Raw genomic sequence first — 20,875 nt, forward strand, 5'->3', positions numbered from 1 at the left:
GGGTCTTTGTTACTGCACGCGGGCTTTCTCTAGTTGCGGCGAGCAGAGGCTACTCTTCATTGTGGTGCGTGGGCTTCTCATTGCGGTGGCTTCTCTTGTTGTGGAGCACGGGCCCTAGAGTGTGCGGGCTTTAGTAGTTGTGGCTCGTGGGCTCTAGCGTGCAGGCTCAGTAGTTGTGGCACATGGGCTTAGCTTCTCCGCAGCATGTGGGATCTTCCCAGACCAGGGCTTGAACCTGTGTCCCCTGCATTGGCAGGTGGATTCTTAACCACTGCGCCACCAGGGAAGCCCTATTTTGGTATTTTTGAAATGAATTTATCATTAATCAGAAAGCAAAATGATTTAGTTATTTTACGTATGGAAGTTTTTGAAGTAGACACTTAATCTCTAGTTTACTATAGCTGTAGGAAGATGTTTTTGCTATAAATTTTAGGGCCGGTTACATTTATGTATTCAACCAAAAACAGACTTGGCATTTTTCTTCAGCTATAGGTAGATGTATAGAACATTTATATAATTTTCAGGTTTTTTTAAGGTGAAGGGATTTTGTCCGTATTTATTTAATTAAAAGTGTTTAAATGTAATTTAATTCAAGCTTCAAATTCACAGTCAGTATTGATCTTTTTTCCCGTAGTTGGAATTAAAGTTTTCTTTGCTTAAAATTTCATTTAACAGATGTTTATTAAGGGCCTATTATGTTCCATGCTCTGTGTTATGTAAAGAGAATACAAAAGTCAAGAAAATGCAGTTCTTGCCCTCAAGGACCTTATGGTCAGTCTGTGGCTTCCTCTGCCCTTCATTAGTATTGTGTGCAACTTCCAGATTATACAAGAGTTAAAAAAAAAAATTAATTCGTGCTGAAGGAACTAATACCTAAATACTTGAAGTGAAAACTAATACTTAAATTTGTAAAGTGAATATATAAAAACAGGATTTTTCACTTCAGTAGTCCATGATATTTGATAATATAGATATTTAAATGTCTTTTTCCAAGTAAAATAACAAACCTACTTGTTGAAATTTTCATTCTGACATTCCTTGAACTTAGTGTTATGGAGCACAATTGTTTGATGCCTATGTCATAACTAAATTTGGTTAATAATTAAATTATGACATTGGTATCATACAATCAGTTAAAACTTGAAACTTAAGTTATGGACAATAAGTAGTGTATTATGCATAGCATATTATAAACTAAGTGGCTTTTCTTAAAGTTACATGGCTGCATTTCAGATACCTTATGATTAAAAGTTATTATGTCACTCTTTTATATGCAGTATTTCAAACTACTTTTATAGATTTTTAACCAAAAGCACTTTAACCAAATAAACTCATTTTATAGACTTATAAAAACATCTTTATCTTAAAAAATTTGTGTATTATATAAACTATAGTTGTTTGGTTTATATTTTTTAAAAGGTAATTATATTTATCAAATGATAATCACGGAAATTCAGAAATCATAGTTGATGAAATACTATCCTTTGCATATATTGCTTAGATAAGAATTTGAACCTTGTAAATATGAAACGTAATATCCTAAAATCTAGCTATATAAGATATTCATACGAAGTGATTTAAGTATGAGAATTAGTTTATAGATAATGAAGTTGGTGAACAAAAGGGGCAGTTTTCCTAAAAACAAATTCCCTGGTTACTAGATTATTAGAAAATGTGAAAAGCTCTTCTTTTGCAATTTTTCTGTGTTTCATTTGACTTGTAGCAGCATTCCAGTGTCTCTATAATATACAACTGAAATGCTTGATGCCATTAAGGTATATTATGTAAATCACAGGAAATATCCGAAATGCTAACGTTTTCTAATAATCTTACTATGTTTTTTTCTTAACGACAACTGAAATTGTGAGGCATTCCATTCCATAGATAGTGCAAGAGCCTTACTTAATGCCTACTTTGCTGATGAATAGGTCAGCAGGGGTGCTGTTTGATAGAGGCGGGCTCTTCTCTAGCAGGGAAGAACCTTACCATCGTGATGCTGTGTCTCCACTGGTGCAGTAAATTAGATTCTGAAATCTCCTACTACCCTTGGTGTGGATGTATTACCATTCTGCCTCTCAGACCACTCTGTAGTAGGTGTCTATTTCAGGAGACTTTTTAAAAACCGTTTTGTTGTGCTTCATATTTGGAAAGAGTAAAGCTGAACTAAGATTTTCACCAGCTGCACTATTGTTGTAAGGAATACTAAGTATAACCAAGGGTAATAAAAAGCACAAGTATATTTTACTCTGTTGCCCAGGGATAAAATCTTTCTCATTTTCATTTGTAAAAGGACAGTGTTTACCCCTACCTTTCTCCTGTCTTCCCTAAATCTGGTGTTAAATTTCTTCAGTGTAACCACTTTGCCTTTGTGAATGTATCAGCCCAGCAGTAGGCATGTTTACTGAACTCTAGAGAAATGGAACCATTGCTTAAGGGTGACATGTAAAATACTGCCTAAGGGGTAGATATACTGCATAAATTATGCTTTCAACTGTTGAATAAAATAATATCTTGGAACCTTTTGTAGGCAATATTTTATGACTACCTTTCTAATAAATATACCAAATGTATACCCTTTATTCACAATTTTGGGGGAAAAATATTGAACACCAATAAATTTTATTTGACTTTGCAAATATTTTGCTGAAAGCACACACAAAAAATTTATATGGGTATGTGCTTATACATGACTATCCAAGTAAATCTGTTAGTACAGAGACTATATAGGCAAATGCATACCTTAGAGCTTTATGACTGGATTGTTTTAATGAGGATAGGAGTTTTAGTAAGAACAATTTAGGAGTTAAATGATTTGGAAAAAATCTACATTATGGAAATGTGTGCTACGTTTTAAAATACTCTGTAAAAAGTTGATTAAAAGAAATGTTGATGCTTAAGGGGGTTTCCAATGAGAAATTGTCCTGATTCCTTGTCAGCTCACAACTAATCCGAGTCCTTTGGAGGATATTGGCCTCATCTGCCCATAGTGGACATTTTTCATGAGCTAGTGCTACACCAAGTCCTTGTCCTTTCCCCTAGATGAGAAATTAAGGTCCTTGTTCCCAAGTCACCTCTAGAACCTAAGGTGTTCTCTCACCTTGGCCACTGAATAGTGGTGGAGAGCTGAATTTCCAATAATTAGGAATAAGAAGGGGAACTAGGTTTATCTGGGAGTGTCTTATGTATTCCCTTGGCTTCAAATGCTATGTGTATGCTGATAACTTTTTCTTTTTAATATTTATTTACTGATTTATTTTTTTGGTCGTGTTGGGTCTTAGCTGCAGCACGCAGAATCTTTCGTTGCGGTACCCGGGCTCTTTATTGCGGTGTGTGGGCTTCTCTCTAGTTGTGGCACACTGGCTCCAGAGCGTGCGGGCTCAGTAGTTGCGGTGTGCGGGCATGTGGGATCTTACTTCCTCGACCAGCGATTGAACCGGCTTTCCCTGCATTGCAAGACCAATTCTTAACCACTGGACCACCAGGGAAATCCTTTGCTGATAACTTTTGAATTCTGTATTTCTGGTCCTTTTTCTCTATCTCTGGACCCAGATTGCCAACAGAACAATCAGACCTGAATGTGCCATGTTTATCAACACCTGATATATCCAAAACCAAGTATCCAAAACCAAGTATATCCAAGTATTCCCTAAACCTTTTTCTGTGATTTTTTTCAGCCTTACCTAAGTTTCAAAACTTGTCATTTACTTGTTCATCCTTTACTAAGCACATACTTCATGGCGTGCACAATGTTAGGTACTAGAAAAACAAAGATAATACAGTTTCTAGTTTTTAGTTTAGTTAAATGGAAAAATTGTCTCTGAACCCTCTTTTGTTTTCACTTCACTTAGTTGTTCAACAAGCCCAGTCTGTTTTTCTTCCTAAACACAAATGTCTCAAACTTATTCCTGTCTTCCCACCTCCACTGCCATTGCCTTAAATCCACAGCTTCATTACTTCTTAGTTAGACCATTGCAACACTGTCCTAACTGGTCTCCCTGACACTGACATCTTCAAATTCATTTTGCATACAGTCATCAGCAAAAATCTTAAAAAATAAATATGGTTTTATTTTTCTGCTTATGCTTTTTTAATGAGTTGCGTTATCTACAGAACCAAGTCTACATTTCATAGCATTTCTTGTGAGGCCCTTCAGAGACTGACACTATTTTCTGCCACTGTCTTTATTCATCTTGTACACCATTCACAGTAAGGTGCTTTCCTCGCTGAAAGCACACCCGTTTGCCTTGTTGTGTTGTTACATATGCCGTCTTCCCCACTGTTGAACTCTCTTTTACGTTTCGTGGTCCACCCCCCAAATGCCATTTCTCAGTGAATTCACATTTTGCCTCCCTTCCTATTAGTCATTACCTTTTCTAAAGTCAGGTAATTGGATTTATCCGTATCACTAGTATAGCACTCATATTGTGTTATTGCCATTGTATTATATGTTTGTCTCACCTGATACCCTGAATTCTTTGAGGGCACAGACTTTGTCTTCATTTTTGTGTCTCTGGCACTGTGCCTTGAACATGGGATTCACTCATTGAATGAATGACTTCCCATTCTTCTAAGCATGAAGTTAAGGTCTTTCTGGATACTAAAGATCTGCAGTCATCTGTATGCTAAAAAGTTCCAGAGATTAGAGGTGCTATCTTTAGTTCCTCTAAGTATAAACATTCATATCACTTTTTGTTTATCTGAGTGTTTTGAAGAGTAACAGTCTGTTCCCTGCTCTTTTTTTTTTAATACAAATTCACGGTGATGCTTTTTTTAAAATAAATTTATTTACTTATTTATTTTTGACTGCATTAGGTCTTCGTTGCTGCATGCAGGCTTTCTCTAGTTGTGGCGAGCGGGCTCTACTCTTCATTGCGGTGTGCGTTTCACATTGTGGTAGCTTTTCGTTGCAGAGCATGGCTCTAGGTGCATGGGCTTCAGTAGTTGTGGCATGCGGGCTCAGTAGTTGTGGCTCACGGGCTTAGTTGCTCCGCGGCATGTGGGATCTTCTCAGACCAGGGCTTGAACTGTGTCCCCTGCATTGGCAGGTGGTTTCTTAACCACTGCACCACTGGGGAAGCCCCACTGTGATGATTTTTAAGTTGAATTACTTTAAAATAAGTTAAAATAAAAGAGAGTATTTCCCTCCCTTCGTTGCTGCACTCACCACCTCTCCTTTGTATGCATAAAAATGTCGGTTGAACTCTTCTTGATATATGCTATATGTTCATGAATTATCACATTGCCTGAAATCAGATCAAATGTGTTGCTTGTTGGGTTGGGTGGACCTCATACACCGACATGTTTTTTTATTTAAATAATTTAATGTTTCAGATTGTAAAGCTCTTCCAAAACAAGCAGGATAGGATATTTCACAAATCAGTTGACATATATACTAACCTATGAAAGTATAAAAATAATGAGCGTGTTAAAATTTAATTACAGTTGTAAATTGATTTCCTTTTGTTGGCAGAAAGAACATAGTTTATTAGCCCAGGAACAGGTTCACACTGTTTTAACATCAAGCACTTCCAGCTGAAGCTTGTTAGTGACTGCCTCTCGGATTAAGAAAAAAAATCCTCCCTGTGGTACATGAACTCCTATTGTTAAGACATAAATAATCAGCTCATCCCCTAGATGGATGAGAACAAAGAACATAATAGTACACAGAGCAAAGATTAACTAAGCAAATATTGTAGAACCCCATTAAAGATGTAAATTTTAAAACATTTTATGTTTAAGGAGGTTTTTAGCTTTTATTTTTCTTTGTGAATGCCTCAGTCATGACATAGGTGCTAGAGGGAAAAAAATAAATATTTTGGCTTTTGAATTAGGTAGACTGATTATTTTAAGCTAAAGTAAAATAAAATCCTTTAATTAGTGTCAATATGTTACATTTATATGTTTATGTATGTATATGTGTGTGTGTGTATAAAGACTACGGAAATATTATTCTCTTTGATAGTAAGATGCTTCAGATTTTTAGTTTTGTTTGTTGATTTTAAACCAAGGAGTAAAAACCAGAATTTATATTTTGAGGAGAAACATCAATGGAAACATGGCTAAAACTTAGAGGTAAAGAGACTGACTTTTTGTACAACTTTATTTTTAAACTTTATTCTGTATTTCCTAGCACAAAATCTAAACCCTCACTTTGAAAAAGAAAACCCATTTTCTAGGCTAATTTTTTGTCAGTTGAATTTCATTCATTTGAATTTGAGCTTGATACAATAGACAACAAAAACAGCTGTGGAAAACAGTGTATACTTCCCTAAAGTCTGAAAATTATTGGCAAAGGAATATGTCTTTACAGGTAATAGAAACCAAGAAGAGGAGTAATAATTTCCCCACAGAAATTTAAATTTACTTAGGTAATTAAAATGGTATTTCTTGACAATTATTCCAGTGTTTCAGGAAAGACCTTTTCATATCTTTGCTTTAACATTTTTAATGTGTATGCTAACTTTTAATTTATTCAACTATTATATATTTTGTATGATTTATAGTCATGAATTTTTTTGGTAAATTATCTTTAATCCACAAATGTATAGGAAGTTTTGCTTTGGGATACCATTTTCAGTGTTGTCTAATAATTTCAGATTTTAAGAAATTGTGCTTTTTCCTCCACCTTAATTTGTCTTTTAAAAATTAAACCTTAAAAACAGTAATTTTATGTCTAATATAATATGCAGTTTGATTTATGAAAAGTTTAAATGTCATAAGGTTAATAAATTCCACATTAATATTACTTTGGTAATATCAGACCTCTCATATCTGATAATTTTGTTCACAGGATTGTTGATTGTTAATTCTTAAGGCTATTACCTGTATCCCTGGGGCAGGACATTTGCCTTTGTTGAGATACTTCTTTATCCTTTTTGCTACAATTTCATTTAAGTTTTTTCCTCTGTTTTATCTGCAGTGCCTTTGCTGCTGGGTTTCTAACCTCCAGCAGACTCACAGTATCCCCTTTCATTGTGAAATGCTTTCAGAGTTGTCTTTTTACTCACTTTTCCTTATTGGTGCCTTCTTCTGTAATGCTTTCCTTAGTCTGTCTCAATAAGATGATCTCTTCCCTATATTCTGCATCTCCCTTTGGGGTAGTGTAAGGAGTATAAGCTTTGAATTCAGATGGTATTCAAATCCAGTGTAACTCTTACCACTATTAGCTCAGTGATCTTGAATATTTACTAACCTCTCTGAAGATGTTTCCTTTTCTCGATAAAGAGCCTAACTCATGGCTGTGCTGTTGTGAGGACTGAAGGAATCAAAGTGCCTAGTACACATTGTAAAGCAATTATATTCCAATAAAGATGTTAAAAAAATAAAATAAAGTGCCTAGTACAACACCTATATCTATAGCCTGTAGATACAGAACTGTCGATGTCTATATCTAGACTATAGAACCTGGACTCAATAACAAGTTCCACTCCCTATACTACTAATTACCCATGGTCACTGATATTCAGTAGAACTGACCATTCAGGAGTGAATGCCAGTTACATATGTGTCATTCTCAGGAACTTTGAAGAGCAGTAGCAGAAAAGATAAAAGCACTGACTGGGATCTTTACTACAGTAGTCATAGTCTTGGCAGACCACCTTCTAATATTCATGAGCACCCAAAATGAAGCATTATTTTGGCTAAGCATTTTTAATATGTTAAATATTCTTAGGATTAAGTACTTAAAGTGTGTCACGACTCTAAAATGTTTTCTAGTAAACCTCTTGCATGGTATATATGTTATATTCTTTTTCATTGGGACTTTTGGATTAATAATTTGAAACATCTGCTAACATGTCCAACATATTAATTTGTTAGGGGTGACTGACTAGGGGCTGATAATGCCAGTCATCCTTTTATGATGTCTGTTTTCTCATCTGTGAAATGAGGCATTGATCTCCAAGGATTCCAGTCCTGATGGGCTAGCTCATAATTTTATTTCATAATAATTTTTATAGTGGAACACTTTAGTATTTAATAAGTTTTGAAGTGCATTTGGTTGCTGTAGCCTCCAAACAAACAAAAACAAAACTTTCACCATTGAAAAAAATAGAAATAAAAGGTAGAATTTGGGGAAATGTAGAACACTGAGGTTGGGATTTATATAATAGCAGTTTTGCTGTAATCCTTCTATGCTTTAGAGGAGGTGATAAGTTGTACTAGCCACAGGTTTGGAGCAACATTGTGGTATTTTTATGGGCTCACAGCATGAAACCAGCAGCTACAAATCCTCCTTGTGGCTGAACCACAAGTCACAACTAATTATCTGGCTTTCAGTGGGAAAATCTGTAATCTATGAACTTTTAAAAACCCATATAGCCTCACCCCAGTGACCTATCAATATTGAAATAATATTCTCACACTTGCCCACTTTGAACAATATTTTATCAAATAGTCTCTTTAAAATCCCTGTAAATAAAGGTCAAAAAATGTTTTTATTTCTATGAGTAGGTTTAAGTATCTACTTCATAGGTCCTTAAATATTTTGAGATAAAATGCCTTCTGGCAGTTTATAAGGTCTTTCTCAAAGCCCTCTATATTTTGTGTATTTTAGCAGTGTTATTTTTTAATCAAGAAATTTTTTTGAGTTGCTGTAGATGCATGTGCAGTTGAAAGAGATAATAAGGGCTCTTTCTTGCTGCATGCCCTTCACCCAGTTTCACAACCAGGAAATGGCCATTGATGCGATCTACTGATCTTAATCAAATTTTCCACTTCTACATATATTCATTTTTGTGTATGTCTGTGCATATTTGGTTATTTGAAATTTTATTCTGTGTGTAGGTCTGTGTATCTCTCTCCACAGTCGATATATCAGTTCTACCATCACAAGGACCCCTCCTTTTATAATGACACCCACCTCTCTCTTGCCTGTTCCTCTAATCCCTGGCAACCACTAATCTCCACCTCTAAAATTTTTGTCATTTCAAGAGTTTGTATAAATGGAATCATACAGTATGTAACATTAGAGGTTGGCTTTTTTTTTTCACTCAGCATAATTAATTCCTTTGAGAGTCATCCAAATTGTTGCATGTACCAGTAGTTCATTCTTTTTTACTGCTGGGTTGTATTCCATGATATGGAATATACAGTTTGTTTAACCATTCACCCATTGAAGGGTATCTGGGTTCTTTCCAGTTTTTGGCTGTCACAAATAAAACTACTATGAATGTTCATATACAGGTTTTTGTGTGAACATGCCCAAAGGGTGCAATTTCTGGGTAATATGGTAATTGCATGTTTAGTTCTGTAAGTGGTATTAATGTTTTACTACTTCCAATGAAATACGATAACCTTACTTACGTTTAGGTTATTTTAACTTTCCCACTTTTTAAATATCATTGTCTTGATTATCAGATGGTGTCAGTTTTTAATCAAATATGATTTAGAAAACTCATGAGGCGATAGTCTACTTTATCCATACTTCTGCTCTTTCCATTGTTCTTTATTCTGTCTTGATGTTTAAGGTTCCTTCTTTTATTATTTCCCTTTTGTTTAAAGAACTCCATTTAGCCATGCTTCAAAGGTAGGTCTGCTAGTGACGGATTCTTTAGTTTTCCCTCATTTGAGAATGTCTTTATTTCCACTTCATTCACGAGGGATAGTTTTGCCAGATACACAACGTACAACTTTCAGCCTTTGGGCAGGACTCCTGTTCAGTCCAGGAGAGAAATAAGCCTACCTGGGTAGCTTTCTATTCTGGATTGGGTGTCAGGAGATGCTGAGCCTGGGTCACCTTGTGCTGTTGGGTGGGGATTCTTCAGACTTCCTGCCTCTACATTATTCCTCCATTCCTGGGTCCTTAAGCAGTCTGCCTTCCTCTTTCCACCTTTCAGAGTCCTTTGGTTGCTATTTAGGTTATTTCCAGGGTTTATAGTTGCACTTAGCAGGGAAGAACCATAAATATGAATCTGTGCCATGTTATCTGGACCGGAAGTCCTCCTGTATTTTTTTTTTGATATATTTTCTTCTGGCTAGGCTTGTTGTTAGTATTTGTTTATGAAATATGTTTTAGGGTTATTTTAGCTCAATTGGATGAAAAGCTTTCTGTAAATTGGACAGTGCTAAAAAAGATTTCAAAATATTCAAATTTATTTTGCCATTATTTACAGAGCTTTTCCCCAACAAAGATTAAATCTTTCTAAGACATCAATTTTATAGCCTGCAAAATATTCCAGTTAATTCTTATTTGCTGGAACTAAATCGCTTCCTTCATTTGGGGTCTTAACAACAGTAGTGACCCTTGTGTGTCGTTTTCTTTGTTACTAAATCCTCGGCTGCTGCAGCAGATGAGAAAGACTCTGATTCCACCTCTATCTTACGTTTGCACACACTCAAATACAAAACTGAGTCTGGTCCTGAGTACCCTTACTGTCTACAGGCTTTGCCATATTCCTACTGACCATATCAAAATATTTAGACATTGCCAGCCTGCAGATGTGACCTCATCATTTTGTCGTGAACATTTAACGTTGGGCAAGGAAGTAAATCAGTATTTTCCATGATGCTATTCATCTTTGAATGCACAGTACCTAGACCAAGTCCTCAAGAGTTTCATGGCTCTGCAGTGGGAAATAAAAATTAGATAATTTTAAGGATTCAGTAATGGAGAGGAAGGTGGGTATTCTGGTACTTATACATGTATAGAAATAATTTTCCAAAAGTTTCATATATTTTTTCCAGAATTTTTCATCTAGGCATAAATTAATATGTTTGAGATTCAAAATGTTGAACCCATAAGTTAATCTTTGTATTTGATTTTTTCAGTTTTACTCCACATTATTTTCATAAACTGGCAAAGTACTTTTAAGTTGTTGGTATTTGTACACTGCTTTATGTAACATTCTCCTAAATTATGTATTTGTATGTTAGTTTTGTTCATATGGTAAGTTCAAGGAGTAAAAGATCTCTGAGGGCTTCCCTGGTGGCGCAGTGGTTGGGAGTCCGCCTGCCGATGTGGGGGACGCGGGTTCTGCCCCGGTCCGGGAGGATCCCGCGTGCCGCGGAGCGGCTGGGCCCGTGAACCATGGCCGTTGGGCCTGCGCGTCCGGAGCCTGTGCTCCGCAACGGGAGAGGCCACAACAGGGAGAGGCCCACATACCGCAAAAAAAAAAAAAAAAAAAAAAATCTCTGAAATTAGTGTTTTTTAATGTGAAAAATAACATTACAATTTAATTGTTTTCACTTTGGTTTAGATTTTTTGTGTATAAGTTTCTCCTAAATCAGACCCTACACTCCCACCCCCCAACAAATTGAGCAGTCATCTTACTAATATTTTGGAAATGCTTTTTGACTGCTACATCTTAAAGTGGTACTATATCCTTTGTGTAATTTATGTGATTCATTTATCATGGAATCTTGGTAGAACTGAAAGTGATTCAAGGGACTGTCTGTTTCAACTTAATTGCCTTTGGTAATTTGCTGTAACTAATATGGTAAAAGTAATAAGACAGATATCTGAAAATATTCTTGAAATTCTAACTTAACTAGATTAAAGGTTTTGTGTTTATGAAGAAAATGGAAGAAGAGTAAATATAGCATACAGTTTGGATTAAAGAATTGAATTAAATATGTGAGAGTATTTGAATCACAGGAAAGTAGAAGTTATAAGAAATAGTATAAGGAAATACCAGTGGGAAAGTAAAATGTAAGTAATGTCTTCTATATTAAAAGAAAAAGAACTAATAAAGAAATCTATTTTTAATAATAAAGGGAGATTAATCTGTGAGTTTCAACTGTCTATTACTAACCTACTTTAGCAAATGAATTCCTGGTAGAAAGATAGAAAGGAATGAAGTTAATGAGTATATTTTGTCATAGGAGACGATGTCACCTCTTTTCTATGTAGCCTCCCATTCATTAAACTTTCAGACCTACTTTCTCATCATGATCCCTACCTGTTTCTAAACTGGGAAGGAAAATGAGTTTGTCCTGACTTGCAGCAGTACTCAGTTTCCCCCAAAGATTCCATTATTCCTTGGCTGTTCATCCTGTTCTGTGTCTCATCCCTTCATAGTAAAGGTCTCAAGCCACTCAGCTTGTGAGAGATAGGAGCTCAGGGCCTCCATTCTGTCATTACTAAGTGAGCCCTTCTTTAAATCTCTCTTTAATTCTCTTTTGTCTGCATGAAGACACCATCATTTTTCTTTCTCTTTAGTTTGCTTCATGTATCTCATTTTGTCCTTTGACTTTTAACCTTCCCATATTCTTCTGTTTTAGATGTATCTCTCCTAAACAGTATATAGTTGGATTTATTTTTTCACTCACTTAATCTTTGCCTTTTATTTGCAAAAGTTAGTTAACTTTTAATATAATTACTAATGTAATTTTGTTTATATCTATTATCTTGTTTTATACTTTATATTTGTCTTACCTATTTTTGTTTCTTCTTACTTTATTTTGGATTTTTCTAGTTCAGGTTTCCCCTTCTAATTTAGAAGTACATACACTTGTTTCTATTCTCTTAGTTGTTACTATAACTATTATAACATTCATACTTATCAAAGTCAAAATTTAGTGAGTACTTTTATTCTCTCAGATACCATAGGACCTTGGACATTTTAACTTCATTTTGTCCACTCCCAATTTATGTATTACTGGTATTGTGCACTTTAATCCTATTTTTAAACCCATAATATAGTATTGTTATCACCTAAACAGGCAAATTAATCTAGATTTACCATCACATTTACCAGTTTCTTTGTTCTTCATTCCTTCTTGCACTTCAGACCTTCCAACTTGGATTCCTTTACTTTTCACCTGGAGGTAATTTTAGGAATTTGAGTGAATAGGGATCTTTTGATAGCAAACCTTTGGTTGTTCTTAGTTTGGAAATGTGCCTTTTATTTCATTCTCAGTCTTAAACGATTGTTTTTTCTGGCCATACGGTTCTGAGTTAACAGTTACTTTCTTCAGTATGTTGAAAATACACCACTATTTTATGTCTTTCATCGTTGTTCTTTGTTTTTTTTAGAGAATACTTTATTAGTTTCTGTAATCAAACCGATGTAGATAAGACCTTACATATTTAATACAGTGCATTACCCCTGTGCAAATGGAAAAAATTATGTTTAACATTTCTAGACCAATATGGCTGTTGATTTCTGTACAATGCCAACCCAACACGGTACAACTGGGATACTTCTCCAAAGTTGACAGCACAGCTAAAGTTTCCAAAAATTCAAATTATATATATATGTAGATAGATAGATTTATTTATTTATATAAAAAGACCAATAGCAGTATGTTATGCATCAATAGCAGCAACAGCGTTTCCAGGTTCTGCAGGCATCTGAACAAAATTATAGAGACATCCAGCACACTCCATTAAAAAAAAAAAAGTAAAAAAACAAAACCTGAGAAAACAGCAAATTCTGTTACTGTTGTGGTACCTGGCACCATTTTTTTTTTTTTAATTAGCTTCTCAATTATCATCTGTCATCGTTGTTCTTAGAACAGCTGTCAGTCCAGTTGCCATTCCTGTGAAGATAATCTGTTTTTCCTTTTCTAGCTACTTTTAAGAACTTTTTATCTTTGGTGTTCTGTACTTTCACTATGATGTGTCTAGGTATGGATTTCTTTTGATTTCTCCTTGTTTATATTTATTTGGTCCTTTAATTCTGTGATTTGGTGTTTTTTATCTTTTTGAATGAATTTTCATCCATTGTCTTTTCAGGTATTACTTCTGCCCTTTTCTTTCCATCTCTGTTTTCCTTCTTGATCTTTGATTAGGAATATGTTAGATCTTCTCACTTTGTCTTTTCTATTTTTTAACCTCTTTCATATTTTCTCTTTTAACCTCTTTAGTTTGCATTCTGTATCATTTCTTCAGAACTATCCTCATATTCCTTAATTTTCTCTACATCTGGGTCTAATCTGCCATATAACTTTTAATTTGTTATATTTTTCATACAGGTTTTATTGGTCAACTCATTTTTTTAATCTACATCATTTCCTGGTGAAATTGACACATTGAGTGTTTCTCCAAAGTAATTTATATATGTGCACATTACTTTTCTTGACCTGTTCAGAAGTATTTTTTTAATTAAAATATAGTTGGTTTATAATATTATGTTAGTTTCAGGTGTAGAACATGGTGATTTAATATTTTGGGGTGTTATACTCCATTTAAAGTTATTATAAAATATTGGCTATATTCCTTGTGCTGTACAATATATCCTGTAGTTTATTTTTTATTTTATACATAGTAGTTTTTACCTTTTAATTCCCTACTCTTGTCCCTCCCCTCTTCTCTCTCCCCCCACAGGTAACCAATAGTTTGTTGTCAATATTTATAAATCTCATAAAGATATTTTAAATCTGCAGATAGTTTTATTTTTTATTTTCTAAACAAGCATGGCTCATTATGCAGAAAGCTATAGGATATATATATATGTGAAACTGTTTTCAGATAAAATATAGTGAGTTTTCAGTAAAGAAAACTGTTAGAAAAGTTTTCTAACAGTTAACAGTTCTAAAAGCTGTTAGAAAAGAAAGCTATTCATTAAATTTGAAATTAAAAAATAGTGCTAATACATGGTAATAATATAAATAGTAGCTCATATTATTGAATACTAACTGTGTTACAGGCACTGTGTTAAGTTGCTTTACAGATGACCTCATTTAATGAGCACAATACTATTTCAGACATTTTTCTTTTTTTTTGCGGTACGTGGGCCTGCCACCTCTGCAGCCCCTCCCGCCGCAGAGCACAGGCTTCGGACGCGCAGGCCCAGTGCCCACGGCCCACGGCCCACGGGCCCAGCCGCTCCGCGGCACGTGGGATCCTCCCCAACCGAGACACGAACCCGCGTTCCCGCATCGGCAGGCGGACTCTCAACCACTGTGCCACCAGGGAAGCCCTATTTCACAAATTTTTAACAGCCAACTTAATTTTCTGTTTCATTTAACTTAACTCCTAAACTAGGTAAATGGGAGCACATTTATAAAAATGCTGAGTAACTTGACATGTTTTTACCTGTTCATCAACTTTACTCATATGTGCATATAAAACATTACTAAGAAAATCATTAACAGAATGACAGCTGGACAACTACACCTCCACAGTACTTACAGCACATACTAGATTTCCAAGTTAATGGGTAAGGATCCCTTGGTCCTGTTGGCTGGAGGCACACTGACAGGTCTGTTCTCTTGAACACTCCCTTTTTTACAGATCATCCTCATTCTTTTAACACATTCTTTATTCAGGCAAGATTATAATACAACTTATTAGAAGTTAGCTCTCAGCTATGATCGCATTTTAGTCATGCTTTTCATAAGTTTGGGAATTGTAGTTAGGAGACCTAAATCCTAGTCAAGTAAGTTTCTGTCATTATCTAGTCATTATCACTTTGGACAAGTCACTGAACATCTCGATTTCTACATTGGTTAAATTAATTATCTGAATCTAGCAATTTTTTTAATGCTGAGGTTGGCAAACTTTTTCAGTAAAAGGCCCACATAGTCAATACTTTAGGCTTTGCGGTCCAAGAGGCAAAATGGAGGATAGGATATAAGTATGTGTATAAGTAAGAGAGAAGACTCTTGTCTCACTCCACCTTGTTTGCCTATGAACATCTCGATTTCTACATTGGTTAAAGTCACTGAACATTGGACAAGTCACTGAACATCTCGATTTCTGCATTGGTTAAAGTCACTGAACATTGGACAAGTCACTGAACATCTCGATTTCTACATTGGTTAAATTAATTATCTGAATCTAGCAATTTTTTTAATGTTGAGGTTGGCAAACTTTTTCAGTAAAAGGCCCACATAGTCAATACTTTAGGCTTTGCAGTCCAAGAGGCAAAATGGAGGATAGGATATAAGTATGTGTATAAGTAAGAGAGAAAACTCTTGTCTCACTCCACCTTGTTTGCCTATGATGGGTCATCCCATTTTGTGGGCATGTTTTTCACTCATTTGCCATCAGCTGAAGACATTCTTGGGACAAAGAGGGAAGGGGCTTGGCAGGCAGGACAGGCAGAGTGACCACTGTGGTCAGTTTCACTCTTTGCCACAGTGGCATTCGTGTCCCTGTGCCCTCTTCTTTCCCCCTGAAGAATCCAGCTTTCTCATCAAATTTCAAAGGATTGGTAGTATACAGACCATATTCTGTGATATCCCCCCCTTAAAAAAAAATCAAAAAAAATACTAGAGGAACTTTATGAGTTGAAAATTAAAGAAGAATTCTAAAATAGCTTGGGGGCCAAAGAAAAAATTAAAATGGAAATTAGAGTATAAAACTATTTCCAAGGTAATAGAGTAAAACAATAGAATGAAAAAATATTATAATTCATACCTTTTTTCTATCTTTTTCAAGTGTTTTCTCGAATGTCTACATCTCAGTGGGGATTAATTTTTTTTTTTTTGGCTGCACCCCACGGCATGTGTGACATTAGTTCCCCCACCTGGGATCAAACCCACACCCCCTGCGTTGGAAGTACAGAGTCTTAACCACTGGACCACCAGGGCAGTCCTCAAAATATTATAATTCAGTTCAATAAAAGGCAAAGGAGGGCTTCCCTGGTGGCGCAGTGGTTGAGAGTCCACCCCTGCCGATGCAGGGGACACGGGTTCGTGACCCGGTCTGGGAAGATCCCACATGCCGCGGAGCAGCTGGGTCCGTGAGCCATGGCCGCTGAGCCTGCGCGTCCGGAGCCTGTGCTTCGCAACGGGAGAGGCCAAAATAGTGAGAGGCCCGCATACCGCAAAAAAAGAAGGCAAGAAAGGAATAAGACACATAGAAGGAGAAATAGAAAGCTTGACATAATGGTAGAAATAAAATTTTAGAATATCTTTACAGTGAAAGCAAGTGGAGTATATAGTCCAGCCAAAAGGACTGTTGTTAGACTGACTATAAAAAGAAAATCACACTGCATGTTGTTTATGTGAGCACTGTCTAAAGTTAAGAAAATACAAAACCTGAAAGTAAAATGATGAAAAGTACATAGGAAAAAAGATAAGCACCTAAAAGAATGCTGATATAGGTATATTAATACTAGAAAAAAACACACTTTAAGGCAAAGCCATTACTTTTGAAAAAAAGGACCATTAGATAATAATGAAAAGGTTTAATTTGTCAGCAAAACATAATTTTAAATTTATGCATCAAATAACACAGATTCAAAAATACAAAGCAAAATCTAACAATTATAAAGAGAAAAAGGCAAACTTCTTATAAGGGGAGAATTTTAGTACCTCTCTCAAGTAGATAAAAAATGTTTATAAGATTTCAACAACACAAACAAGCTTGATCTAATAAATATATGTAGAATGGAGAGTGTAACGTTAAGCTTCAAAATACATGTTCTTTTCAACACATAGAACATCTATAAAAAGTGTTTCGGGACTTCCCTGGTGGCGCAGTTGTTAAGAATCCGCCTGCCAGTGCAGGGGACGTTGGTTCAAGCCCTCGTCCGAGAAGATCCCACATGCCGCGGAGCAACCGCACCACAACTACTGAGCCTTTGCTCTAGAGCACACGAACCATGACTACGGAAGCCCGCGTGCCTAGAGCCCGTGCTCCGCAACAAGAGAAGCCACTGCAATGAGAAGCCTGCTCATCGCAATAAAGAGTAGCCCCCGCTCGCAGCAACTAGAGAAATCCTGTGCACAGCAACAAAGACCCAGTGCAGCAAAAATTAAATAAATTTACTTTAAAAAAAGTTTCAAGACATTTTTGTCTTAAAAGACAAAAATGTAATTTGTAATATTAGAAATTAAAAGTCTTAGCCTTTTGAATGCAGAGCTTCATATTTCGATCTATTGATACAAAATGTTTTTCTAATTGAAAAAATGTTTTATATTTGCTAAATGTAGTATTTTCTATACATAAAATACTGTGGTAATCTATCCATGTGTTCATTTTAAAAAATTGTTTATAAAGTAATGACAGCTGACTGAACACTGCATAACAGTTTTCCCTGTGAAATTGTAATGGGAGGGAGTTCCCTGGTGGTCTAGTGGTTAGGATTTGGTGCTTTCACTGCCGTGCCCGGGTTTGATCCCTGGTCAAGGAACAGATCTTGCAAGCTGCGTGGCGCAGCCAAAATAATAATAATAATAAAATTTAAAAATTGTAATGGGAAACATAGTGGAGTCTTTGCAGCATAATAAAATTGGGAGAAGAGAATGGGCTACTCAAAGAATTTCAGCTCTTGGGTCAGCTTTCTTTCTTGGATTTCAGAGCATTTAACACTTTTGTTGGCCTTATGCATGTGAAATTATTTTGATTTTGACCTGTCAAAATACACTTTTGCTTTTGCCAGTATTAATCCACCCGGTGTTTTCCTGACTACCTAGTTGGTGATCAGTTTTAAAAGAAGACTAAGTCCAGGTCTGAAGGATGTATTTCTTACCTAACCAGATACCCAACTCTGGAAAAGGCCCACTTTCACATTTTAACTGCTCAATTCTCAAGGGAGTACAGATTTGCTATTCTGAGCTGTTTAGATAGAAACTTCATAAATTTTTTATAGAGAGAAAGAATGTCCTTTGTTTATAGTTTTTAAAGGTTAGCAGTCATGTGTGTGTCATTAAATGAAATAAATTTGTCTCTAGTGGAGTCCTTAAAGGTTGATCATTGGTTTAACTAAGACTTTAAGCATATGTACAAATTTGTATATACAAATTTCAAAGTAGTCATATTCTTTGCAGATGTCCTTGTGAATTCAGTTATATATCTTTATCAAAGTATAAAATGTTTCAGAAACAAGGGCATCATGTAATCTGATTAAACCATTTTCTCATAAAAATGCTTTCTTATTTTTAGATTACCTCTTTAGTGACTCTTCAGCTATTAACCCTGGTTGGCCATGACGATCAGCTTGATGGACCAAAATACAAATGCACAGTATCTCTGGACTTCATCAGAGCTATTGCTAGGTAAGTGTAGAATAATTGTTAACTTAAATGTCTTGAATTATGTAAATGATACACTAAATATAAAAATTAATCTTCTTTCTAATGTAATGTCGTTAGTCATTTAAGCAAGAAAAGGTCATTTTAGTGCCAAGAATGCATAAGTTTCACTGTAGAATGAACCCTCTCATCAAATTTACAAATGACATAAAATTGGGAGAATTAGCTAACATGTTATATGGCAAAAAATCAAGATTCTGAGAGACCTTAACAGACTGGAATAATGGTCACATAGTAGCAAGGTAGGATTTAATGGGCAGTTGACTACTAAAACCTAGTATGTACTGTAGTGTATACAGAAGTCAAAATACAATTACACGTGAAACTTATATAATGTTAAAAACCATTGCTACCTCAGTTAAAAAAACAAAAAACCTCATAGGTACTAAAACAAGATGGAAGAGACCTGGCTTAAGTTCTAAGTATTTTAGATGACTGCAGGGTTTTAAAAGTCTTGGTGTCTTGTTCAAGGGATATAATAGGTCTACTGTGTGTTGCCATAGGCAGATCAAATGTGGTATGCTGTGCTGTGCTTGGAGTTTTAAAAGAGGGCATTAATGAATGGGTACATGCTGAGGGGGCAGGAGGAGAGAGTAGTAGAATGAGGAACCATGTCACATCTGTGAGTGAGGGGCAAGGTGTGAGAGAAAAGGCTTAGGAAGGATATGGTAACCACCTCAAGTATTTCAGAGGCTGTCATGTGCAAAATGGATGAAACTAATTCTCGATAATTCTAGAGCGTTAGAAATTCAAGGGAGGAAAGTATGTCTGTCAAAATGAAAGCTATTTAAAAATGTAACGAGTTTCCTCATGAAGAGGTGTACTTGCTGTTAGGCAAAATGTTCCAGCCATTATGGTTGCAACTGGATAACAGTTTGTCAAGACTTGTAGTAGAAGAGGTAGTGTGTGGGTAGCCTGGTAGGTGGAACAAGACAAGCCATAATGCAGTGTCTTCCCAACCTTTTTGAATATGATGATTCCATTTTAAAATCCTTTTAAAATTAATTATGGAAGTATTTTTGTATATTTCAAAATTAATAATATATAGGCATGGAACATTATTCAGCCTAAAACCAGTGCTTGACATAGGTATGGATTTGCAGATCTCCTCTAATGAATTTTACAGTTTCTTGAAGTTTCTGAAGTCCACAGGTTGGCAGCCTCTGCCCCAAAGTCTCTTCTGAATTAAAAGTTCTGTGATACTGTGAAGCAGGTATTGAGACATTTTGATGACATGTAGACTCTGAAACCTGAAATGAGGGTTTTGAAATGTGTTGTTATGATAAAACTGGGCAAACTTTTACACGGAGGAAATTGAGCAGAAACTTTTGGAATGCATTCCACATGACCATAAAGCAGGAACTTTCTGTTTCTAAATAATGGTATTTAAAACTCTGTATCTTAAGAGCCTCTGTCAAAGGCATAACTTTTGAATGCTGAATGTTTACTTCAGGGATTTTGTCATGACTGTGTATGTGTTGAGTTCTGCCCCATCATAATCACATACAGGACAGGTTTGTGAGTGCCCCATATGATGAATATGCAGTGAACCGAACTGAACTGTGTGTTGCTTAATCCACAGCATCATTGATATTAAACACTTCCAGAGAAGTGCACTTCCATTTACAACCTCAGAAGGGAGCAGGAATTGTAGACCTGGAATTTTGCCATAGAACTTGGGAACTCTAACTTGCTTTGTTACATGTGTTTACTCTTTCTTACTTTCCATGGGCAGTGTCCAAAGAATAGTCACCTCCCTCTTTCCACATCTGCCCTCATCCACCTTCTCATCCCAGTGATGTTTTTGTACTTCTTTTCTGATGATTTAACCTGCCATTTTTTCCCTCCCTCCCCCATCCTTCTATCTTTCCCTAATATTCTCTGTCACTGCCTTAATGAAAACCTGATTCTTACCTGGAGATACTTTCCCTAGAGTTATCTCTACTGGTAG

The 20,875-nt window shown here is 35.7% G+C and overlaps 1 protein-coding gene across 2 annotated transcripts in view; it reads left to right on the top strand.

Moving 5' to 3' along the window:
• Positions 1–20,875, top strand: part of ORC5 (origin recognition complex subunit 5) — a 72,627-nt gene that overhangs the window by 44,423 nt on the left and 7,329 nt on the right. For both annotated transcript variants that reach the window (XM_067746020.1, XM_067746019.1), the window contains one exon: positions 18,776–18,888. In XM_067746020.1, the coding sequence (XP_067602121.1) occupies positions 18,776–18,888 (113 nt within the window). The remainder of the gene's footprint in view (positions 1–18,775; positions 18,889–20,875) is intronic.

This window comes from Pseudorca crassidens, chromosome 8, assembly GCF_039906515.1.
Source record: "Pseudorca crassidens isolate mPseCra1 chromosome 8, mPseCra1.hap1, whole genome shotgun sequence".
NCBI lineage: Eukaryota > Metazoa > Chordata > Mammalia > Artiodactyla > Delphinidae > Pseudorca > Pseudorca crassidens.